The sequence below is a fragment of the Petaurus breviceps genome, unplaced genomic scaffold, assembly GCF_028583685.1.
Source record: "Petaurus breviceps papuanus isolate PSGF00001 unplaced genomic scaffold, PetGlider_PUasm1.0 38, whole genome shotgun sequence".
In the NCBI taxonomy this organism is placed as follows: Eukaryota; Metazoa; Chordata; class Mammalia; order Diprotodontia; family Petauridae; genus Petaurus; species Petaurus breviceps.
In genome coordinates this window covers 60,058,319-60,084,947 of record NW_027186304.1, presented here as the reverse complement: position 1 = coordinate 60,084,947, position 26,629 = coordinate 60,058,319, and the positions used below count along the sequence as shown (strand labels likewise).

General features: G+C 34.6%; 1 protein-coding gene across 1 annotated transcript in view; it reads left to right on the top strand.

Annotated features, from left to right (window-relative positions):
- ST18 (ST18 C2H2C-type zinc finger transcription factor) overlaps positions 1-25,670 on the top strand; it is a 148,055-nt gene extending 122,385 nt beyond the window's left edge. The window contains exons 18-21 of the mRNA XM_069099933.1: positions 3,928-4,016; positions 16,991-17,094; positions 20,081-20,224; positions 23,094-25,670. Coding sequence (XP_068956034.1) covers positions 3,928-4,016; positions 16,991-17,094; positions 20,081-20,224; positions 23,094-23,234 — 478 coding nt within the window. The 3' untranslated portion in view covers positions 23,235-25,670. The remainder of the gene's footprint in view (positions 1-3,927; positions 4,017-16,990; positions 17,095-20,080; positions 20,225-23,093) is intronic.
- The last annotated feature ends 959 nt before the right edge of the window (positions 25,671-26,629 follow it).

Below are 26,629 nucleotides of genomic sequence, written 5' to 3'. Positions count from 1 at the left end.
TTGTTATTGGACTGAAACTAGACTGTTTGCAGAATAGGCATAGTATGATCTTAAAAAGAGATGAAAAGTTAGAGACAAAATAGTAACTAATTTGCTATCCAGCATTTGGCACAGTACCAGGTGCTTAATAAATGCTTGCTGACTTAATTTAGGAATTTAAATGTTGATAGATAGATGATCTCACAATATGAAATGCATTGTTGCTATTTGGGGGGGGGTTCCTTACCTTACTATTTACCACATATTTTCTATTATCTATCACCTACCATTTTGTCTTTCATGTTTTAAAATTATGTCAGTATTTTATGTGTGTCTTTACTTGCATTGACCAAGTGGAATGACTTAGACAACTTCTCAAGACTGTTCATATAACTGCAAGTTTTCACTTTACATCTTTTTCTCACACTATGCACACTGTGAGCTGGCCAGATCACAGGCAAACACAATTACTTGTTTTGCAATTGCGAATATGTTGAGGCTCAACAGTCTACCCCAATAGAAAATGGCACAAGTGCTACAGATCATTATCAGGATGAAGTAAAATCCAAAAGAACCTTCCTTTACAAATTTTCATGAATTGTTCTGTCCTCACTTGAATGCCTATTTGAACATTTTAGAATAAATCAATAAATATTAATCACTTGATATGTGCCAGGCTCTGTGCTAAATATTGGGGATGCAAAAAGAGGCAAAAGATGGTTCCACCCCTCAAAGAGCTTACAGTCTAAGGGAGGAGACAACAAGCAAGCAAATATATACAAAGCAAGCTTCATACAGGATAAATAGGAAATAATTAACAGAGGGAAGTTAAGCGTAGTTGGGGAAGGCTTTCTGTTATTCTCCTAACTCCTTGATAAAAAGGCAAAGCACTTCTGATGAGCATGTGATCCTGTGATTCTGCTCAAGAGTCGGAAACACAAGACTGACTAGGTGACATAATGGAAATAGTGAGAACTGGATTTGAAATCAGGAAGACCTCAGATATTAACAGTATGACCCTGCTAAAGTCATTTAACCTCTCTGTACTTCCATTTCCTCATCTGTCAAATGGGGATAAGATAGCACCAACCTTACAGAGTTATCATGAGAATCAAAACTATGTAATATAAATAAAATGCTTTGCACACATTAAAACACTACACAAATGTTAGCTGTTATTATTACTGATATTTTATTATTGTTATATCAATCCAATTGTCCAGTATCACTACTTCTAGTAATACTAGAATGGGTCATTGTGTACAGATATTGACTGAAACCCAAAAAGGAAACTTTAGTGAGAAATTCAGATAAGATATCATACTTAGTAGCATTATAGAAATCTGGCAAAGCTCTGCCTTTTGGAAATGTAGTTCAACTATAAAGCTAAAATGCTGGTGCCAGAGGATGAATCCCTTGTTGATTCAAGCTGAAAGCACTGAAACCTACTTATGGAAACTTATATTACTAGTAATGTTTAAAAAAAACAGTCTTTTGGTGACTGATTTTCAAATGCTAATTAAATGCTTAATACCATATATATTGATTTATGTTGAATCTGATTCAACATTCTATATATGGAAGCAACATTTGACAATCATGTCCTCAGAGATGTAGTCTTGAAAGCTTGACCTCTCAAGGTTTGGATTTATAAATATGTTGTATATATGCATATACTATACAGACAAAAACAGATATATGCATAGAGAAGGCAAGTCTTACACTGATTGATTTCAGAGGGGAGAAAATAGTTAGAAATTCCACATGAGAATCAAAGTCCTAAAAATGAACTTTTCCTGATAGAGCTGTATCTTCATATCCCAAAGCATTACAATGTGAATGTGAATACCATTCCTATTCACTGCTATCTTAAAAAAATACATATATATGTATATATATATATATAGGTAACAACATATACCGTACATGATGTTAATTTTGTATTAGTTTAATATGAGTCCTTAAAACATTAAAATTAATCTTCAGAGTGTCAGCTTCTAAAGTATTTATTTGACTAATAAAATTTATTATTTGTATAGACAAATTGGTATTTTTAAACTTATCCTGCAAGGATATTAATAATCACATCACTTCAGAACTAATAGAGCTGTGAGTTATAGGCTTCTCTCAATATAATCCCACGATTAAACAAATTTCCTTGAAACTTCCTAGTAAACAGACCTTCTTTACTTCAAATGTAAAGGCCTTCCTTTAGAAGAGTAAAATATTCTGTGCAAATCAGTTACTATTTTGGAAGTTAGTCTGGAAAAGACACAAAATGCCAAGTAGTAGAGATAAGGCTGAGACTTCCCTTCATTACAGCAATGAACTCAATTCTAAAGTCATGGTGAGGATTTGCATACTGCAGTGACTCTTTCAATTCACTATCCTACATCCAATGAGTAGCTATAACATGGGCTGAATGCAACAATAACAAAAATAAACTCAAATATACAAACATTTAAAGAAAACACATTGATTTGAGATTGGTGATTCCCTCTACAAAAAGATTGTTCATATTATTAAATGCATTCAAATAATTCATTTCCCTAATCCAATTAAATACAATTCTACTTAAAATTTAAATTTATAATCACATTTTCAGAAACTCATCCATTGAATAAAAATAAGATAAATTGCTGAAGATGCACAAAAAATCTAATGTCTACTAAAGGGTGTTCAGCATAATTATGGGAGAAATCTTGAGAACTGGGAGAATAGAATTCAAAAGTCCATTTTTTTATATAATTGTTTTGACACTGTGAAGTATCCAAAATAAAAATAAATAGGTTATACAACTAAAATTGGCTAGATAATCAGGGATCATCTTGTACCATAGCCTCTTTATTTGTATTACTGTCCCCAAAAGATCAAAATCAGTTTCATTCCTTATGGTATTTGAAACTGGGGGAAATGTCACTTCTGTATTAATTTAAATTATCCTAGAGTTTTCTTCAAATATAATTTCCCAACATTTTGTATTTCATAGCAGTTTTCAGTCTTAAGTAGGTTAAATTCTAACTGAAGTCCTATCAAAATGTGAGTTTCAAATTCTTCTTAATGGATTTGAGTTTCTAATTTAGCTTTTTAATTATTCATTTGCATAACTAAATTATAAAGCATTATAAATTATAAAAGCATTGTGAATTATAAATTATAAAATTAATGGTATTTGCAACTAAATAATTATGTGACACCAAGCTCATAGAAAACCAAGTTTTGTTTAGTTATGTTATTGGCACTTTTTAAACAAAACGATAAAATTAACTGGAATTTGGAGACTTGTTAATCATAATTTTGCAAGCTATGACAATGAAATTGTAAGTTTCATAAACATTACTATTTCTAATATGTAACAAGCAGAATGCCAAGAAAAAGATGGCAACATCGACAAAGTTCTAGAGTGGGTCCCTATTCTTATGAAATTAAATGTTAAAGCAAACCCCAATGTGATGATTTTTTAATTTTGTTTTGTTTTGTATAATATTTGTACTTGAACAACTATGAAGAAAAGTAAAACTAGTGTTTGTATCTGGAGCTGTCTGACACAATCATGCTCACAGAATTTATTCATAATAAATGAATTTATAATCCATAACTGGATTACAGGAAATCAACTGGCAGTAATCAAATAGTGGCTTAAAGTACATGTACAATTTTTTTTATTTTTTAACAAAAGAAATGAAACTATCGTCATGTATCAATGTCAGCTCTTTGTACTTGTATGGCATGCATATGTTTAAAAGACACAATATGGAAAATGTTTTGAAAACATAAGGATTTTTTCCCTTTAGTTTTTGTAGAAATTGAATTATGACAGCAAAAAAAAAAAAAAATGAGCACAGTAACAGTGGCCGAATGGCATCCTCAGACATACATAACAAAATTCTAGTACAACCAAATAAAATGACTCCATTTTCAAACACTGGCTTAATCTATTTTTCACAGTTTGTCGGGATGTCCTCTAAATGCACAAGCCATAAAAAAGGGCAAGGTCTCAGAAGAACTAATGACTATCAAGCTTAAAGCAAGTGGTGGTAAGATAATCTTGGCATCTTTTCTTGGTATCTTTTGTCAAAACGGGTTCCTGTTTTTATTGAATGGAAAGTATAGTCCTTGCTTCCATGAAGTAAATTTTCCATAATTTCAACTCAAAATGCTAAATATACAAAAACAACTTCTGCATCTCTTTGGTTATTCATCCCTAAGGGCCCCAGGAATAGGAAGGTATGGCCATTTGACACAATGGATTAAGAGAAAAGAACAGAAGAAAATCCACAGAACTTTTACCCCTCAGGGTTCAAATTGACCATTTTTTCATGGTAATTTTAGATGAGTCTCAGGTTAACTAAACCATATTCTAGTCCCCACTTTTGCTCTCCTATCATATTTAGGGATGGATTTCTGGTGAATTTTCATCTGTCACTGATTCCTGAGTATTTTCATGGCAAAGGGTCACTATTTAATGTTATCTCAGGCATGTTCCATTTCCATAGGAGATCATTCTCCTGAAATGTTTGGGAAACAATGGCAAAGTATTTCTTTTCCTCTGGAGATTTTGAATATTTTATTGATCTGTGAGAGGTATAAAGTAGGAAATTACCCTCTGAAATGCTCTGTTACTTAATTTCCCTAAGAAGTATCATTCAATCTTACTTATCTGGGTGTGTGGCTTAAAAAAAGAAGTAGAGATAGAGTATCCAAGGGAAAAAAAAAAGCACTTGAGGGGAATCAAGTGCTTATGTCCTAGGGTTTCCCTTCAGAGGCTTTAATTCAGCCTATTTGAGACTGTAACAAAAGCACAGCGAAAGTACTATCTTGGGAGACTTATTTGCCACTTGATATGTGCTCATGAAGGTCTTATTGAAAGAGTTTGTGTTACCCATGAAGAGCAAAGAATAGATGTTCTTGATGCTTAGTGTGGGCTCTGTTCTCTCAACTGTTCGAATGCTTCAAAAACTAACTAAATAATACTCTAAAGGATATAACTAGCTTGGATTCAGTCACGCTATATACTCTTTACATTCTACTCTCATATTGTCTTTTTCTGAGTACCTAATATTCATATTTTAAATTATTAATCAACTGTGTACTTGATGAGAGTTGATCTATGTATATTATTTGCTTTTGTGGGATTTTTCCTATTTAGTAACAAGAGAATATTAAATTCTGAGTCAGACTAGTAGGTAATGTTAACTTTTTTCCCTTCCAGTTAACCAATAGTATTTATTCATGTGTTTTTTCCAAAATTAAAAAAAAAAGTAGACAAATTTTAAACTGTCAGCTAAACACACACATGACTCAGATCAGAAGTGTAAAGATATATGTTACATTGAGTACATTAGTAAGCCTACATTGAAGGAAAAAAGTCTAATAGCACCTCCATGAAAAGTAAACTAAATGAAAAAGAACTAAATTAATAAACAGTCATTCTGAAGCACAAAAACCTCCAGCATCTTCCTATTCCCTCTAGGATAAATTACAAACTTTTCTGTTTGGCATTTAAAATACTTCACAATGTGGTTCTAGCCTACATTTCTAGACTTATTGCATATTACTTTCTTTCAAACACTCTATGATACATCCCAAGTGATTTGTTGACTTTATACAATATTCTGTAACTTTGCCTAAGCTGTTCCCCCACGTCTGGAATGCACTCTTTCCTCACTTCCAATCTTAGCATCTTTATCTCCCTTCAGGGAACAGCTTAAGTGTCTCCTCTTTCATGAGGCCTGTCCTGATCCTTTCCACTTCAAGGAAGTTATCTTTTCTTTGTTCATGCTCTTTCTCTTTAGTAGAATGTATACATCTTAAGGGCAGAAGTTGTTTCCTTCTTGTCTTTGTATTGCCCAGTACATAATGCCATACCTGTTATATTGCAAGCATTTAATAAATGTTCATTGAATATTGGAAATATAGCACTTAATTTCACTTACCAGTAGACCTTGGTTATTGGTTTTTAGCAAGTCATTCAATTTTACTTTGCTTCAGTATCCTCATTTTCAAATGAAATTTAATATCTCTCATGTCCAATATCACATGGTTATTATAAATATTGTTGTTGTTCAGTCATTTCAGTCTTGTCCAACTCTTTGTGAGACCATTTGGGTTTTCTTGAGAAAGATACTGGAATGATTTGCCATTTTCTTCTCCAACTAATTTTATAGATGAGGAACAGAGGCAAACAGGGTTGCATGACTTGCCCAGGGTCAGATAGCTGTTAAGCATCTGAGGCCAAATTTAAAGTCAGAAAGATCAGTCTTCCTGACTCCAGGCCCAGCACTCTATCCACTGTACTACCTAATTGCCCATTATGAATATTAGATTATAACTGAAAAGCTTTTGAACTCCTACAGAAATGAAAACTTGAGTAATCCTAATAATTTACTGTAGTGTTCTTACAGTTACTGCTACCTAAATCCTTTATGGATAAGAAGAAATCATTATTCAGGAAGACACTGATTTCATCTAGAGTCCCCCACTTCACAAAAAAGTCAACTTTTTTATCCTAGTTACTTTTCTTTTAAGGTTTATTAGGCATTCCATTAGAATTTAGCATTCGATTAAATTGTGAGCTCCTTGAGGACAGGACTTTTCTCTCCGTTTGTGTTCTCATCCCTTAGCACAGTGCCTTGATACATGTTTATTGCCTGACATTTAAAAAGATAACCTGAGATGAGGTTAAGATTAGTAGCAGACAAATAATCACACTGAGTACTGGTCAATGGTTGACACACAGAGGGATATAATGACACTAAATAAAAGTGTAAGAGAGTAAAGTATAAAAAATTCTCACAGGGCAAATCCTAAAGATCCCCAAACAGGACTATTCTAGCCACATTTTTGTCTTCCCTTACATTGTATCCATAAATCTTAAAGGACCCAATTCTTTTCATTTTCCTGTAAAACTGTATCATCCTGCTGAATTTTTGTCATCAGTCACAAGCATTTTCTTAGCAAATATGAGCCATGGACTGTTGTAACTAACACGTTGGTCACTGTAATACAAGATAAAAATGTATTCACATCCAGAGAGGTCTGGCTGCTCTATGTCTTGATTTAGATGTAAATGAATCAGAGGTGAAGAAATTCAAGAGTAAAGTTGTGAAACTGTTGCCATACATGTGTGACTTGTTATTTTAAATGGTCATGCAATGGGAAGATGGATTATCTTGGATTATCAATACAAATCCCATTTACAAGGGATTGTAGAAGGTTTCTTCATGGAGAAATATAAACACTGGGCCACCTCAGGGATTAATGCTGGAACTTTTTTGTTTAGGTTTTTTTTTAATACATAATCTGGAAAGAGCACAGAATGATACAGATGGTTCAAAATATGTCTGATTAATTAAAAGGCTAAATTGATGGGGGGGGGGAGGAGGAGGGGAACTACAAAACCATCTCTAGAAACCTTGAGACCAGGCACAAAAATGGCAGATGAAATTCAATGTGACAGTTAAGGTAATTTAACAAAATTAAGGTATTTAAGGAAAATTATTACTGAAGACATTGGCCCAGAAGTTAACTGCAACCCATGAGTTCAACAGAACTTTGTACCTTATCAAGAAGAATATTAGAGGGGCAGCTAGGTGGCGCAGTGAGTAAGAGCACCACCCCAGAATCAGGAGGACCCGGGATCGGTTCCTGCCTCAGATACTTAACAACCACACAAAAAAACTGGCCATGTAACCTTGGGCAAGTTACTTAACCCCAATTGTTTAAAAAAAGAAGAAGAATATTAAACACAAAACTAAAAATTTCATACTAGTATACAAATTCCTATTGTGTCTGATTATGTTCACTGCAATCCTGGTTGCTGAACTTCAAAGAAAGCATAGCAAAATTGGTTTCTTAGTGTTCAGAAAAAGTGAAGAGATACAAGTACTACCCAGTAAGCCATTTGGATGTAGCCTCCAGCTTAAATGATGTCCACTATATCATTTAACAATAATAGAAGAGAATAAGGAAATGCCAAGTTGTCCATTTTTTGAAAGCCTAAAATTTGAACCAAAAGTAATGTTAGAAACTTTCTACTCTTGAAATGAGTAAACTAATCTTGAAAGGGTTAAACTAAAGCCAATAGGGGTTAATTTACTTGTCCACTGTCATAAGAAGCAAAGCTGGGATTCAAAGCTGTGGAACTCTCTATTAATTAGTGTTAACAAAGGATTCAGGAATTTACAAAGCACTTCCCTAGGCAGGTGGATATCTAGTGATTTTTTGCAGCCTCTGAATTGGTCAGCTAAACTGTTTCCAGACCAATGGAAGAGCATTGAAGAACATCTATTTCTATTGTAGCAGTGTCCTAGTAGCACCACAGCCAGAATCCAAGTAGAGAGTTCCAATTTCCAATAGGAGTCAGGGCTATGCCTATAAATAAATAAATTGCAACAAATGTGTCTTATTCCTATTCCTGTTCCACCTTAACCTTCAATTATTACATAATTTAAAAACTATATAGTTCCATATTTTCTAATATATTATTCTTGAAAAATCCTTCTTGATATTGATGATATACTCTTTCCCAAATAGGTGAAAATCTGTAACTATTCCAAAAGGTAATCTTTGAATATTAGTTGTTTTATAAATAACAAAACTTTTCAATGAATAATGAAGAGAAAGCAATAAGTCAGTTACTTAGCTATGAATTTGCTGTAACAAAATGCTGTCCTGAAAATCACAAAGACCACAATCACCAAATGCCGAAGGAACCATAATGAAATTCAGCCATACCAAAGATAGTCACTTAAATGAAATAACACTAGAAAATCTTCTTCAGTAAAGAAAAAAAATATGGACAAGGATTACCCATAAATTACAAATCTATAAAATTTAAAACAACTTTCTTAAACAAAAAGAAGTCTTATACTTTTGCTCCAGCATTCCAGAAGTTCTAGTGTGACAAAAGTTACTCATATCAATCAAAACATACATTTGTGTGGCCATAGTCAAATGCCTAAAGAAACAGGAAGTTTTACATATGAGCCATCTATCAAAATGATGTTATGCTCAGCTACAGAACTCCAAGGGCTGACTTAAATACCATGGACTTCTTCAGCTCTATTCCTTCCCTACAAACTCACAACCCACAGATGAAATAGGCATTAAATTATGCAATTGGCTGAATCTCCAAGCAAAACTTGGTGCAACAAGCTAGCCATTTAAGGTATATTTTTTCCTAGATAATAATAAAAATGAACACAGTAGCTCCCCCACCTAGTCAATCTCACCTCTTTATATATATATATTATATTATTTATATTTTAGTCTGTCATTACAGTAATTTGTTTCCAAGCAATGCCCATTGCCATGATAAAAGGCAAACACAATTCTATTAACTAGCAAACCTGGCTCAATCTAAGTCCTGAGTCAGATAACTTTGTTTCTTTATTATCTGACTTTTGTCTTAATGCCCCTGTCATAAGTTTCTTGGTGTGATGTTAACACTGATCCTAGAAGGAAAATTGCTTTCTGACACACTAGATTCTCCCTACATATTATTAATAATATTAGTAATATTTGAAAAATACTTTAATGTTTCTCAAGCACTTTACTCATAACAACCCAATGAGGGAAGATAGTACAAGAATTGTCAAATCCATTTTGCAGACAGGGAAACTGAGGCTCAGAGTCATGAAATGACTCACTTTGGGTTACATAATTAGTAAATTTCAAGCAAGCCAGTTTCAGTTTATAATAAGGTTGGAAGCCCATTGAAAAGTGTGTAAATCAGGATCTAAATCCACATCTCCTGACTCCAAGCCCAATGATCTCTACTATGCTGGTTACTTGATTGTTACTTTAGGCAGTGCAATTATTACTTCGTGGTGATTTATTTGGTTAGTTTTTTTTTTAGAATAGCTACTTTAAAAGGTTACCTGTGCTTACATTAAAAAACTCAGTGTTTGAAGCTTTACCACTTATTTCCAAGAGTATACTATCTTCATATTTAGCAATGTAAGTCTTATAATGACCTTCAGCCACATCAATAAAATTCAGGTCTTAATTGGGTTAAGGAATCCAGATAATGGTAATTAAAATTATCAAGAATATAGAATACTAACACACGAGGACAAGTGAAAAGATGAAGTCCTTACTTTGGAAACATGAAAACTGAAATCAAATTCTATAAATCATGATAAATACAAATGGATAGAAAATAGTTGTTCACTAAGTCCCAATATATGAGGATTATGAGGCATGAATCTTGAAAGATAAAAATTTAAGAGGAAAATTACAGATCTCATTACCAAGGGTTGAAAAAGGTTGAAAATTCACTGTTTAAAAAATATAATAATAATAAAAAGTCAAAACAAAAACAACTGCTAGCTTTTGCAATGCACTTTTACATCATATCATTGTATTTTCACAACTCTGGGAGGTAAGTATTATTATCCAGGTTTTACAAAAGGGAAAAATAGTTTAAATGATTTGCCCAGAGTCACATAGATGGTAAGTGTCTAAAGTTGGATTTGAAGTCCAGTCTTCCAGACTCCAACTCTCTAAACCACCTATCTGCCTCCTTATTTGGGTATATTCACAAAGTTCACATATATAATGGATTGATAGGAGAAATCAGGGAAGTTTATTTTGACCTTGATAATTTATGATAACTGTGTCTACATTGTGTTCCAAACTACAATCTGAAATTGAAGAAAGGGTTGACAATCACTTTCACAAAATCATATGATCTAGAGATAGAGAATTCTTGGAAATCATTTTGTCCAAACCCTTCATTTTATCAAAGAGAAAACTGAGGGTTTGAGTGATTTGCCCCCAGGTCACCTAGATAGATTTTCTAGATTTCCCTCAGGATCAGTATGAGACAGAATCTTGGATTTGCTTTATTGTTGCTGTTCAGATATTTTTCAATCATGTCCACCTCCCCATATGGGGTTTTCTTGGCAAAGATTGATTTGCCATTTCCCCAATTCATTTAACAGATGAAGAAGTAAGGCAAACAGGATTGAGTGACTTAACCAGGGTCACACAGCTACTAAGTGTCAGAAGCTGGATTTGAACTGATAAAAATGAGTCTTCCTGATTCCTGGCCCAGTGTTCTATCCACTGGACCACCTAGCTACCTGAAAAAAATTCTATTAGATCTTGATGTCCAGTCATTTCAGTCACATCACTCTTTGTGATTCCATTTGGGGCATTTTCTTGGCAAGGTACTGAAATCTTTTACCATTTTACATATGAGGAAACTGAGGTAAAGAGGGTTAAGTGTCTACCCAGGCTCACACAACTAGCAACTGTCTCAAGTTAAATTTGGACTTATAGATGAGTCTTCCTGACTCTCAGTCTGGCACTCTATCCACTGTGCCATCCAGTTGCACCATCATTTATTTTCACTATTCCTTCATGAATGTTATACATGTGTTAAACAAACAATATCTGATTGTTATGTTGTAAAATATAATGGGCTAGTAGAATCAGGGAAAATAAAAATACCTGGGTTAAAATATTAGACAAAACATAAAAGAAAATGGACAAAAATCTCTAAGGGAAGGGACAGAGTTACTCCAATATTATACTGATTCCTTAATGGCTGGTAAGGAGTGAGAATTTTAGGAGAGTTTTATTCTGGGAGCAAAAAGAAATTACTGATGAGATACAATTTCCAAGGGAAAAAACAAAAATGATATAATGAAGTAAGAGAAGCTCAGTAGGCAATATGATTCTACAATGAAAAGGAATAGAGAAAATAGTGTTCTGTGACCTAGAACTTTACTTGGCAGAGACAGAAATGAAAGAAAATGTGACAAAGACTAAAGATAAGCAAATGATATCAAACAGGGAAAAAAGAGATATTATTTAGCACTAAGAATTCAAAAATACACAGTCAAAAAATCTTGACTCATAGAAAGGGAAGCTTTCTTATATGTTTTCTTCACTTAGGACTTCATGCCCCCCCCAAAAAAATGTTAGTTTTTGCCCTAGACTCCATCAAGTTCTCAGTGATCAGTGCTTGATTTTGCTCAATTAAAGCCAAAGCATCCTCAAGTGATCGTTAGAAAATCATAAGAACATAGAGTTGAACAGGACCTTTGAGGTCATCTAATCCAATCTGTTACCCACTCCCCCTGATAATTTCTTAGACAGGGATCCCAGTGCTGAATTTCATGGAAAAAAAATTGGAAAATGACTTTCCTAGGAGATGTTACATACCAGGGTCAGCAAGGTGACTCAGTAAATAGAGCACCGGCCCTGGAGTTGGGAGGACCTGAGTTCAAATTTGGCCTCAGACACTTACCACTTACTAACCATGTGACCTCAGGCAAGTCACTTAACCCCAATTTCCCTGCCTTTCCATCTCCAAGAAAAGAGTAATAGGTGGTGAGAATTTGTTAACCATAGGGATGGGTAACAACACAAAAGCCCCAGTCTTGGAGTGCTGTTGTTACCAGATAGGGGCCACAAGTTCATGTCCTTAGTCATCCTGCTCGCTCACCCTTGCTTAATGGGCAGAGGGAGAGGTGGATAGTATTACAGCTGGGACTCAAATAAGAAGTAAGACCTGGGTCTAGATTTCTCCCCTTGTTTCTCCAGATCGTGGACTGGTAATTCTGGAGCCAGGTACTCTCTGCTGTCCTCCCATCCATTCCTCAGAAGTAAAGATAATACTCCAGATATAGTCTAAACAGTAGAGAGTATAGCAAAATTATTGATTATTTGTTAAGTCATTTAGTTGTGTCTGACTCTTCATAATCCCATTTATATGGCTTTCTTGGCAAAGACATTATAATGGTTTGCCATTTCCTTCTCCACGTTTACCATTTTATAGTTCAGGAAACTGAGACAAATAGAGATTAAGTGACTTGCCCAGGGTCACACAGCTAGTAAGTGTCTGAAGTTCTGTTTGAGCTCAGGTCCTCCTGACTCTAGGACAAACATTCTATCCACTAAACCACCTAGCTGCCCTGTAAAATTATTACCAGTCTTGATTTGTACGTTATATGACTATGAATCATGGAATACCATACTTTTCAAAAAATTAGAATTTAAGATGACCCATAGGACAAAGGAAATGATGGGCATAAGTAGATTTCAATATATTGCCACTATGGTTTGTATTTTAGAAGTGGACCAAATGGCATAGGATCATAAGTTTAGACCTTAAAAAAAATGTTGTTTTGTTGTGCCAGACTCTTCATGACCCCATTTGAGATTTTCTTGGCAAAGATACTGGAGTGATTTGCCATTTCCTTCTCTAGTTCATTTTGCAGATGAAGAAACTGAGGCAAATATGGTTAAGTGACTTGCCCAGGATCACATAGCTAATGTGTCAAAGACCAGATTTAAACTCAGGCCCTTCTGACTCCAGAAGCAGCACTCTATCCCACCTAGCTGCCCCTAAAAAGACTTTCAAGATCAACTAGTCCAAAACCATCATTATGCAAATGAAGGCACTGAGGATAAGAGGAGATTAGCCCAAAGTCACAGAGATAGTAAATGACAAAGACAGGATTTGAATCAAGGTCCTCTGAATCCCAAGTCCAGTGCTCTTTCAGTTGTATCATAATGCAATCCCAAAAGGTATAAGCAGAAAAGGAAAGGGGCTAGTCATGGAACAGAGGTGAGGGGAAACAAAGGGACAGGTCTAATGTTATATTAGTAACTATAAAGCATCTAGTATATTGTGTAAATTCCGTGAGAATTTTATTGAAGGACAGAGATAAGCATCACAGGGGAAGAGAAGGCAAATTGTTGTGGGAGTGCTCACACCCAAGAGATCATAGATTGATTCATCAAAGTAATAATTGAAGTGTTCAAGTGCTGATCTGCATACTACACTACCGTTAGTGCAACCTGACATTGTAATTTTTCTATTGACAATATATTTCACATCCATGACTCATATTGAGTTTATTACCAACTAATACCATTAGGTCTTTTTTCACGTTTGCTGCCTTCAAGTCATGTCCCTCCCTGGACTTTATAATATGGGGATGTATGACTTTGGTAGCTTATGGGAAGGACTTGTGCTTGTGGGATGCCTGTACATGTGCATAGAAGTGGGAAAGTACAGGAAAAAGGAAGAAGTCTAACTGGACTGGAATATATATATAATAGGTAATAATAGGATCTACTTCTCAGGATTGTTATGAGGATCAAATAAGATGTTACATAAAAACATTAAATGCTTTCTATGTATCATATATAAACGTGAGCTATTATTAGTAATATGTGCAGAGGGATGATCTGTGATTTCATTAGGACATTGAAAAGCAACCTAATTTGCCCCAAATCCACATGCTTCAAAGTGAGGGTTCCTAGCAGACCACTTTATTGTACCAAAACTAAGCATGACAGTCATCATATCTCTCTGGTTTTAGGGTGACATTGGGTAATTGTCTCTTGTGGCAAAATCTCCCTTAACTATACATTACCTGCTAAAGGAAAATCTAGGGTGGCTAGGTGGTGCAGTAAATAGAGCACCGGCCCTGGAGTCAGGAGGACCTGAGTTCAAATCCAGTCTCATACACTTAACACACACACACACACACACACACAAACCAACTGTGTGACCTTGGGCAAGGCACTTAAGCCCAATTGCCCTTCAAAAAGAAAAAAAAAGGAAAATCTAGCCCATGGTTCTTCAACTCTAAACCATCTTCTTTTTCTTTCACATTTCAAATTTCAAAAGATTTCCTTCACTGCAAGCACCCGTCCACTAGAGTAGATTTCAAATCTCTCTCAATCTCATAGATAGTTTCCTGAGTGTGGTGACCAAAATAGTTAATCACCCAGTCACCAATTTCTGGTTAAGAACCTCTTAGAATTCAGGTAAAACCATCATTAGATCCTTATTCAAACTCTGTCCAGTTTGGAAGGATTTACTGCAGGTTATGTTCCACTAGCAAAGCCTTCAAGAATCCAGGATTATCTTCATCTATCAATCAATCAAAAGCATTTCTTTTGTAGCCACTATGTGCTTGGCATTGTGCTAGAGCCAGGGAAAATAATAATAATAGCAACTAAATTTATATAGCACTTCCTATGTGTCAGGTACTATACTAAACACTTTACAAATATTACCTCATTTTATCCTTGAAACAACCTTGGGAGGTAGTTGCTATTATTATCCTCATTGCACAGTTAAGGAAAGCGAGGCAAACAGAAGTTGAGTGATTTGCCAAGATTACACAGTTAGTAGCTAGTGTTGGTTAGATCTGGCACTCTATCCATAGTGCCACCAAAGGAGACAGTCCTTGCCCTCATGAGCTTATAGTCTCTTGGAGGAATACAACATATTCACAGATAAGTAAATGAAGATATATATAAAAAATATATACAAGATAATACACAATGATGGGGGGGATGTTAACAGTCAGGAAAGGCTTCCTGAAAGAAATGACATGAACTGAATCTTAAAGGTAGTTGGCATGAGTGGATGATGTTTCCAAGAAGTGGAGTAAAGAAAAAAAAAAACATTCCTACAAAAGGGATATGATTGAATGGCGGAAAGCAAGTAAGCTAATTCAAATGGACCAGAGAGTTCATGAAGGAAGTAATATGTCATCAGCTTGAAAAGATAAGCTGAAGCCAGATTGGGAAGGTCATTAAATGCCATGGGGGGGAGGGGTGGCATTTGTTTTGTAATGCAAGACAATGGTGACTCACTGAAGCTGCATACATGAAGAGGCACTTTTGTGGAGGATACATTTTTTAAATATTTTTCTGCTGCATTCAGCCTGAGGTCTTAACAATACCCTTCATCTTGTTCTCATTGCTTCCCATCTCACTGCTATCCCTAATTTTAACCAATTAAAGAAATACTCCTGCTGATGGGCAACTCCTAGGCATCTCCCTTAAATCCTATGATCCTCAATTTCCAATCTTATTGTAATTACCTAGGTGGCAAACTCATTAGCCAGGTCATAGTCATTCTTCCCATCTATTACTTCTACTTCCTTCTAATAAGTGATTAATTAATACACTAAATACAACTGCCAACAGTTGTGGGATTTTTGGTTGGTTTTTGTTATCCTATTTCATGAAAAATATTTTCAAGGGACTTTGTTCTATTGCTTTTTAATGATGCTTTTAAAAAATAAACATTCAAAATAGATACAATAAGTACCAAGAAAGCTAGTTTTTGTCACAAGTAGTATAGATCAAGTTGGACTGGGAGTTTAGGGCCAGATAGATAGAACATCAGGCGAAAGAATTTAGACTGCATGTCTTAAAATATCTCAGTCTTCCTGAAGTTAACCTTAGAGATGCACTAAGCTCACATTTATCCAGATTCAAGAGAACCAAGAAGCTCAATTAAACACATTCCTTCAAGGAGCAAAATTCTTCAGTCTCCTTAAGGGTGGGGAAAGGAAACCAAGACAAAACAAATGATGAATAAACAAACCAAATTTACTTACTTTTAAAAAGCTACTTTTCAAGAAGTTGAGCCTTAAATCGATGCCTAAAACCTCTGTAGGTGAGCAAAAGTTATAACCTAGAAGAATTAGATCAAGTTAAATGAGTATTGCTAATTAAAGTTAAAGGATCAATGGCAGATTCAGCCCAGTCTCCAATATTTGTGGCTGTATACAGGGGCAAATGATGTTCACAATGACAGTTCTAGAGTCTTGCAAGGTCCTGATATGCTTTTGGAATCTTTGAATATTAAATTATATCCAGCACAGTACAATGTTAAATGTTTTTTAAAATTAATCATCTGTATAAGATATATAAATGGAACCAATTAGGCTAACTAAAACTTCCATTAGCCATAATAGTTTTTTTCCTGACAATTTTAGATGCCTGAGAGTATGCTAAACTTCTTACAAAGAAAAATAAATCATCCAACTCATATTGTCCACTACCACCCATTTCCCAGATATATGTATATGTCATTGCTTTTCCTGTCAAAACTCACCAGTTCCCATTAAGATGCTAAGTTACATTGGGAATGTCTGTATTCTAGGTTTGCTTAGCTTTATATTTGTCAGATAGTTTCATATGTGCACATTTCTTCTCTCACCTTAAACTGTCTGCCTCTTCACAGGTTTAGAGAGTGATGAGGAAATTAGGCATTTGGATGAGGAAATAAAAGAACTGAATGAATCCAACCTTAAAATTGAAGCAGACATGATGAAACTCCAGACCCAGGTAAAATGATTTAAAAAAATCTTTTAACAAGAATTAACACACAGAGACTTAGTATATTCTTTAAATGAATTGGAGTACAAATATTTGAACACTGAAATAAGCATATTAGTAAATTAAGGTTTTGACTACTACGTTTAAAATTTCACATTTTAGGGAAATGTTTTGAAAAATGGAAAAGCATTTATTTTCTGGCATAATCTTTGATTATGAAAGATTGCATGAAAACAACAAAGAGCATGTAACTTGAAGTCAAAAGACCTGGATTCAAATCCTAATTCTGCCCTGTGACAAAGGGCAAATCACTTTATTTCTCCTCCTAATGGAATCTATAAGCAGTGGGTAATAGTTCTTGCCTTACTCAACACCTGGGTTTGCTGGAAAGAACCCTGGCATAGTGGTGTATCACTGGAGTTAGTTTGGAGACACCTGGTTTTGCAACCTGGTGCTGCAACTCAACAGCTGTTTGATCATGTGCATATCACTTAAACTTTTTGAGTCTTCATTTCTAATTGGCTAATATTTGCACTATATTCCTTGAGAGGTATTGTGAGAAAACCACAAAGGACTATGTAAATGTGTGTGTTTATGATTAAACTAGGAAGTACTGTATCCAGGTGAACTCTTATTATCAGTCTGGTATCCTAGAGGCTTCTTCACTCATTCATTCTTCTATTCATCAATCATTGATTAAATGGCATATTTAATTGACCCCACTTTACTGAGGGTCATTTTAAAGATAACAAAGATAAGGTTCTTGCCCTCTTATATTCTATAAACCAGTAAAATAAATACAAAACATGAACATATATCTCTGTAATCTATAACAATACATCATAATTATCATGCAGAAGAGATTTTGTAAAATTATAAGATGAATCACTTAACTTCTGGAGAAGATATGTTCTGCATAGTCTAAGAGAAAATCATGATGAAAAAAACCTTACATCCCTAACTTAACGATCTAATTAGTAGAAATCAACCAGAATTGATATAATACTTCTTTAAACAAATTTACCACAATTTACTACTGTTTCTCCTATCTATGCAAATACACATTAAGTACAAATAATTATAAACAGATAGTGTCATTTTATTTTGAAATAAAATTTTTCATCCTATTATCTCTAATATGTACAAATGTACCATATCACTTGATGTTGCTTGGTCCTTCAATGTATTCTTTATATCTCCCCTATTAAATAATTTCCTGTAACCTTTCTGTGACTATGACATGATTTCATTAAGAGAAAAATAAAAACCTCAATCTCTGTGCTCCATGAAAACAAGTATAGTATCTTATCCAAACTTTGTGTCTCTCTCAGGCCCTTGCTCAATTCTCTTACAGAGCAATAATAATAAAAGTATTGTTTAAAAGTTCCATGAAATCACTGCAAAGTAATTCAATTCAACAAGTACCTACTGTGTGCCAGGCATTTTAGTAGACAATGCTGATGCAGAGAAAACAGTTGCTCTCCTAAAAGAATTTTTTTTTAACTCACAATAATCCTTTTCAGGTAGAGAGTAAAACATTATTTTTATCTAGTTCTCATTTACCAGATGAAACTTTGAAACTCAACAAAAGTAAATGACCTGCACATGTTCATACCAGATTTTGAACATAAGTCATCTGACTCCAAGCTTCTTCTTTTTATTACAGCACACAGTATGTCATTAGTAGTTTTTTAATATTGACTTCACTTGAATTGAATTGAAATCATTTTCAGTTCAGACTCTCAAATTTAGATTCCCTGCCCATATGATCCCATGTTACCACTCAGTCACATACGTTTCCTACCCATTGTCCAAAGGCAGTTAGGTTGTGCATTGGATAGAGCACTGGACCTGGAGTTATGAAGACCTGAGTTTGAATCCATCCTCTTACACTTTCTAGCTGTATTACCCTGGGCAAGGCATTTAACTCCCCCCTACCTCAGTTTCTCACCTATAAAATGTAAATAATAGTAGCACCTACCTCACACAGTTATTATGAAGATAAAATAAAGAGGAAGCAAGCACTTTTTTTTTTTTGCTTTTTGTAAGGTCACTTGGGATTAAGTGACTTGCCCAAGCTCACATGGCTAGTAAGTGTTAAGTGTCTGAGGCCAGATTTGAACTCCAGTTCCTCCAGTTGACTCCAGGGCTAGTGCTCTACTCACTGCACCACCTAGCCACCCCAGAAACAAGCACTTATTAAACACCCATTATGTATCAGGCCCTGTCTAAGCACTTTATAAATATTATCTCATTTTATCCTCTCTACAACCCTGAGAGGTAGATGCTACTATTATCCCAATCTTGCAGTTGAGGAAATTGACATAGAGAGAGGTTAAGTGCCTTTACCCAGGGGCATGGTTAATAAGTATTTGAGGCCAAATTTTTAAATCATGTGTTTTTGACTCCAGGTTTATCCCATATAACCTGGCTACCGCTTGAGGCAGTGATACCATTTGTAACCTTAAAATACTATATAAATTCTAGTTACTATTATTATTACTATGATCATCAACCACCCAATAACTACCTTCTTCCAACTTAGAAATAGAAGCCTCACCCAAATTTTTAGCACCATTGCCTAAAGGAAATCAGCAGGGTCACCAGGAAAAGCAATAAGGAAGACTACATAGTCAGTTGTTTTTCTCCCTCTTCTCCTCTGATTTTCTCCTAACTCCTACTGTTCTGCATTTTGGAAATTGGGAATTTGATCTATCTGAAATCAAGATTCTGTTCGCCCACACAGCAGGGCACAGTCTCAGATTTGTTAAATGTGACTTTGTATGCAACAGCAGCAGGTTAGTTTAGAAATAAAGTGATGACCTTGCCCTATCTTGAGCTTCTACAGGTGGTAAATGTCTTTTAAAATCTGTAACTTAAGGTTTTATATACCTTGGCACCTCTTACAATCTAATGCTTTTTCTCATTGTCGAAAAATCTCATGTGTTCCTTTCAAGCTACAACTTCTCATCCGTTCAAGTTATTTCCAATTTAGATCACTTCTATGGAGAGCAATTTAAAAACGATAGAAGAGGAAAACAAGCTTATTGAACAGAACAACGAGAGCCTGTTGAAGGAGCTGGCTGGCCTGAGCCAAGCCCTCATCTCAAGTCTTGCCGACATTCAGCTTCCACAGATGGTAAGTATAAGGCCCAAAACTCTGCCTTCTCCATTGTCGGCACCAACAATCTTATATCACAATTGAGGACAGGGCTGCCTCTGAGCAACATTTCAGCTTTCAGGAATCCAGTTCGGTCATCAGAGAGCTACTTGACACATTTTCATAATTTTCTCACCCTCCATTAATCCCTCTCAGTGTGAACTGGATAAATACCTATTGTTATAAACATTATCAAGGTTAAAGTTTTCTGACATGAGAAAAAAAATAGCTCTTCAATGAATGAGAACATGTAAAGTTAATTTTAAAAATATGATGTACAAGCTGAAAAGGAAATGTCTCACTGAATGTAAAGCTGAATTCCAAGAATGACAGGGAAGTTTGAGATTATTCATTTTTTATTAAATAATATGGACACAATACAGTACTAGTAGCCAATAGCTCTTCTTTCAGCAATAAAGACACTACAACTCCAATCCATGGAAAATGTTTCTCTATCAGATTCTACTTGAAAAATCACAACAGGAAGTCAAAATTCTATATATGTTATCTTCAAATTGGATACTTCAATACAATCTTCAGCTACTTAACTTCTCTAAAACATAGCTGATATGTCTGGCGAGAAGCCAGGAAGTGACAGTTTCCTAGGAAATTATTCTTGTTAACATATTATCCCTTTGCGTCCAGCACCAAACACATGGGAGATCTGAGACTTGTCCCTTTTAACTAGCCCAAACAAAAATAGAAGAGTCCTACACATTGACCTTAAAGGGGCTTAAGAAAAAAGCTAACAGAAAAAGAAGAAAGAAAACACTTCCTTTTCTTCTATTTATAAAATTCACACATAAAACCACTTAAATACTTAAGCTTTTCAACCTACAAAGTAGTTAGCTATCAAACTTCCCAATATTCCAAATCAAGATTGTGTCTGCAGTAAACATTTAAGACATAAAACTATTATGCTCTGCAAAAAATAAATAACCTTTGGGTCTTCAGCATTACAAAATTCCGGGGGCAGCATGCAAATATAATGAGGTTTAAAAGGTGGGGAAGGGGGAGGAAACTACATATGTATATATAAAATTAATTAATTTAATTATTAATATATTAATAATTAAAATATAATAAAAATAATTTAAAATATAAAAATAATTAAAACACATAATTTAATATATTCAAAAATGTCTATATATTTCAAACAGTATTGTGTATATATATAAATATATATATATATATATATATATATATATCTTTTCAAAATCCTCAATTCCTCAATAGCTCATATATGGCAATGTTTACCTGTCAGATTACCTTCCCCAATACCATTTTTTTTCCCATCTCCTTTAAAAACACTCTAGGATAGAAAAGAACAGCCTATGAATAAAAGGATTTTGTATTTTTCCCCATTTTAAAAGGGAAAAAAATCAACTTCAAATTTACTCCCATCAAGAATGTAACCCTCCCATTGACCAATTCTAAGACAAGATTCTTTATAAAAATCCTTATAAACTATAGTAAAGATATCCTTTGATCCAAAAAAAAAAAAGGCAAAAAGTGTGACTATAAAGCAAAGAAACTTTTAATTTCTGACTATCTTTAAAATAGTTCCTGATTGGCAGGGCAGCTAGGTGGCGCAGTGATTAAAGTGCCGGCCCCGGAGTCAGGAGGGCCAGAGTTTCGTTCTGGCCTCAGACACTTAATACCCACACAAAAAAAAAAACTAGCAGTGTAACCTTGGGCAAGTTACTTAACCCCAGTTGCCCTCCAAAAGGCAAATAAATAAATAAAATTTAAAAAATAGTTCCTGATTTTCCTTTTTCTTCTTTTTGCAGTATCACTTATTAACTATGCCACTAATCCTATTTCAGAATTTTATTCCTCCTTTCTTTTTATACACTCTCTATGGTCAATGTAATTTACTTAAAGTAGTAAGAGTCCTATATAGTTTATTTAATCTCTGACTTTTTAAATACTCTACAAATAACTATCTCCAACAGGCAGGCATAGGGAGGTTGAGTGATTTTCTAAGAATAACTCAGTACACTAATACCAAAGACTGGATATGCAGAGATTGGAGATTCATTAATGCAAAACACTAATAACATTCATCTACTTTATCTAGGCACACTATCATCAGTATTTCAAGAGTTAAGAAAGCTTTACTTCTCTGGAACATGATAATAGTCATAATGATAATAAAACCTTACAATAGTGTGGTATTTTGCCTTTCAAATTACTTCCACATCTGTTATCTCATTTGATCCTTAAACTGTGGAAAATAGATAAAGCATGTGTCCCATTTAACATGTGGAGAAACTGAAGCAAGACAGGTTAAATACTCTGTCAACTGTCACCCAGCTAGTTAGTAGAAATGATGGAATGACCCCTAGTTCTCCTGGCCCCCGGCCATGTACTGTGGAGGAAGCTGGCTGGTCTAAGATAAGCCCTCATTTTTGGCTTCTAAAAATGGTAAGTCTGAGATCAAAATTGTTCCTGTTTGTTGGAAGGAACTCCCCTGTCATTTTGCAGCTTATTTCAAGGATGCTTATCATGGCTATTTTCTGTTTTGAAAAATCAATCCAGTAGCCAGCCGCATCTTGCTACTCTAAATTGGCCAACAATATACTTTACCATACAATCAAGTTACATTAATCCAATTAAGCCCCCCCCCTCGAAATATAAAATGAGCAAATGAGTCCCACCACGAACCCAATCACTTTTCCTCTCCCCTAAATTCTTAATAGTAATTTGGGTCTCTGCCAAACCTGGTGACCTTAAGCTTCCCACTTCACTAGCCTAGATTATGGCTTAGCTGTTACCCTTATTTAACATACCTTGTGAATCAGTCTGAGCTTCTGTGATTGGTATAATATGTTTTGTCTTCATTCAGGGACCAATCAGTGAGCAGAATTTCGAAGCATATGTAAATACACTCACAGACATGTACAGCAATCTGGAGCGGGACTATTCCCCGGAATGCAAAGCTCTGCTGGAAAGTATCAAACAGGCAGTGAAGGGTATCCATGTGTAGGATGTGAGAGCTGCCGGGCAACAGAAATTACTAACAGCAGTCAACTCCAGATGGATCTGTTAGGGGTTCATGTACTGCTAAGGCGTATAGGTTGCCATGCTGCATTTACAATTGCAACATTGCACTAATTTTTTTTTTTTCCCACCTGACAAAAAGGAAAGAAAAACATGATCGACTATTTGAGTTAACAGCGATGCACTCAATTAGTATTCTTTATTTATTTTACTATGTGTGTCTTTTGTTCCTTTCTTTGCACTTTTTTTATGTAAAGCATATGTAAAAAGTGTGTGTGACTATTTTTTATATTTTTTATTTATTTCTAATCAAAGATTTTTTTATCTTTTAACAGCATTTTACAGCCTGCCATATTTTTACAAATGTGTTTATTAATTTATTTTCCAATGGTATTTTAAATAGACTGAAAAGTTACTCTGTAAACTTAATAACTTGCTGGGTTTGTATGGAAAAATAAACATAAAAAAATGTGTGAAAGAACCAGTTATCTAAAGGAGTGGTCTGTGGTCTAGTTTGATTTTCATTGCATACTGCTTTCTTTTCAATGACTTTATACCGGGAAAGAGTTTGAGGTCATTATGAGATGGGAGGAGGAAAAAGTGAAAAGAGAAATGCTGCCCACTAGTGGGGAAACCCGTACTCCTAAAAAGCACAGTATGCTGGAAACCAGCATGTTAGCAATAATGAAATATAGCAATCAGCAAAGCATTTGACGTGGCTGTGTGGTTTTTAGTCTACGTGTACTTTTATGATTTGAAATATTTTAAAGAAATTCAAAGAATTCTTTTAATGATATAGTTGTTTTTGGTTTGGTTTGGTTTTTGAAGTCATCTCAGATAGTTGACAATTCTTATCCCTAGGTAAGAAGGCTTAATGACCAGGCAGGTGTCAGTACCACATGTTGGTGCAATAGAAACACAAGGGACAACACTGACGGAGATTTGTACTCAGAAAATACAAAAGCATCCAAATGAAAGATTTGTAGATATCCATTTCCCCTGAAATAGCCTTTAGCATACTGGTTTGACTCAAAAGAGACAAAAAAAAAAAAAGCAGCAACAGAGGCAAATATCTGATTCCAATCTAGTCACAGGTTGGGTTTTGTTTTAGGTTTTTGTTTTTTTTTTCTGTTCGTAATCCAAACCATAGCAACACAATGAGAGGTTTCACCCATCCGTAAGAAACAGGACACCGATGAACCTGTTTCCAGTCTTTCTGTGGGGTAGCAAGTGTTATCATACACATGCTTAAAGACCCCAGGATGTGTGTGTGTGTGTTAGCCTGGATTATGAATTTCTGAATGGATCAGAGTTTAGTAGTTGCTATAACAAAGGCAATGTCTATTTCAGGGATTGTAAGTAATTAAACATTGTTTCAAAAGTTTTTTTATATTTATTTTTTTTAAGAAAAAGGTATAGACAACCAGCTAAACTGCCTTTTTGGTATGCACACACACCTCATGTGCAGATGTGCCTCAGTGTAAATGTATACATGGACTTGGCGTGTGCTTAATTTTCTGTGCTACAACAAAAGTGTTTATTTTTTATTAGCCTCATTTCTATTTAGACTGAATGTGATGGCATTCACAGGCTTGATATATGCCACTATTATTACTGTTAACTGCACAAAATGAAAGTAATATTCAAAGGTAATTCCACTCTCATGCACTGTGGTTATTGTTCTGCATTAAGTGGGGCTTTACTTTTGGGTGGGGGCTCATTGAAAGCCTCAAATCTAAGTTTAGTGAAATAAGATGTATGTTCTTAGGTAGGAGCTGTGTTTATTTTGAAATCGGTTTGAAAAAGAAGCTACCATATGTGCTGTCTAATATACACGGGACACCAAACAGAATCTGCTTTGAACGTTATTGTCCTTGCAAACATATTTGCTCCACAGTACTTGTTGAATGCATACAAAATGAGTTCACTCATGACAGAGACTGAAATTTAATTAACTAAATATTTTAACAAATTTCTTATATATTTTATTTAATTTAAAAGAAATCTCTTACCAGCCTATGTATTTATTACTATGATTTTCTCTGGCTTCGGGTTAATTTATCTGTGTTTGGATTGTTTGCTCAGGATGTTTTGTGAAGTATGTTTGTATTTATTTGCTTCCTTTGTACTTGATGTGTTTTGTAACGTGCACTGATTTTTTTTTTTCTGTTCAACTCCATTGATGAGCTATACTGTAAATTAGGCCTTTTGTAAAAAAAAAAGCAACAATGTATGCATTTTTTAATTTGGAGTAGTTTGTATACTGTTTCTTCATACAATTAATATTTCTTACATCAAAGCAACAAAATTGTGTTCTGTGCTGTACATTTGGTGTATGGTAGGAAATAAAAATTGATAATGAAATATTCTGCAATTTGTTCAAGGTTTTGTTTAACTGTATATAATTCAATAATATTATATAATTAATTAATATGTGTTACCAACAAGGCACTGATTTTCTGAAAACTGATAACCTTTTAACTGCATGGAATACTTGGCCTGTTATGCAGTCTCTAGAAAGATTGCATCGGTTAACTTGGTAAAGCCACCAGTTTGGCTGATTTTTGTCACTGAGTGGACAAACTTTTCAATGAGGACTTGTGTTAATGGCTTACATTAGAAACTTATTACTCTTAAGCACCTACCAGAGGCATGTCAGAAGCCTGCATAAAAAAAATGGAAACAATATTTAACACTGGAAGGATGATCACCCAGAACATAAGGGTTCAAGTCACTGTCCTTATGGAGTTCCAAAATTGCTTCTCAACACTGAGAGGTTCTCTGGCTAAGAGCATAGTGGCCATTCATCAAGATTAGAAAATTATACATCTTAGTAACAATAATAAGTCTGTCATATGGACATATTATGAACCGATACTCAAACTTTTTTAATTTTAAAGTTATACCACAAAAGGAGACACTTGGGCAAGTAGTAGTTGTACCAAATGGCTAAGCTGGATTGTGATACTGTCAAATGTAAGAAAAATGCAAGGGCCTATTCATTTTTAGGGGAGAAATAAAATGATTATTCCATTCAAACATTAATTGCTTTTAGAATAACTGGTAAGTTTTAACTGAAAAGATACCAATAACTTGTGCTGACTTCTAACAGCTGTTATATATTTTAAAACATAAAAGGCCAATATAAAATTTCTGGAAGTTAGGAAATGTCTACTGGCTCAGTAAAATTTTCAAATCACATCTGTAATATTAATTTTAAGCAAATACTTAACATCTCTGATTGATATTGTGTTTCAATAGTCAATGAAAAATCACAATTTATTTATGAAATGGGACGTTGACATTTAGAGACAATATATGGTAGCAGATAGAAAGCTGCCAGACTTGGAATTAGGAAGACCTGGGCTCAAATCTCATTTC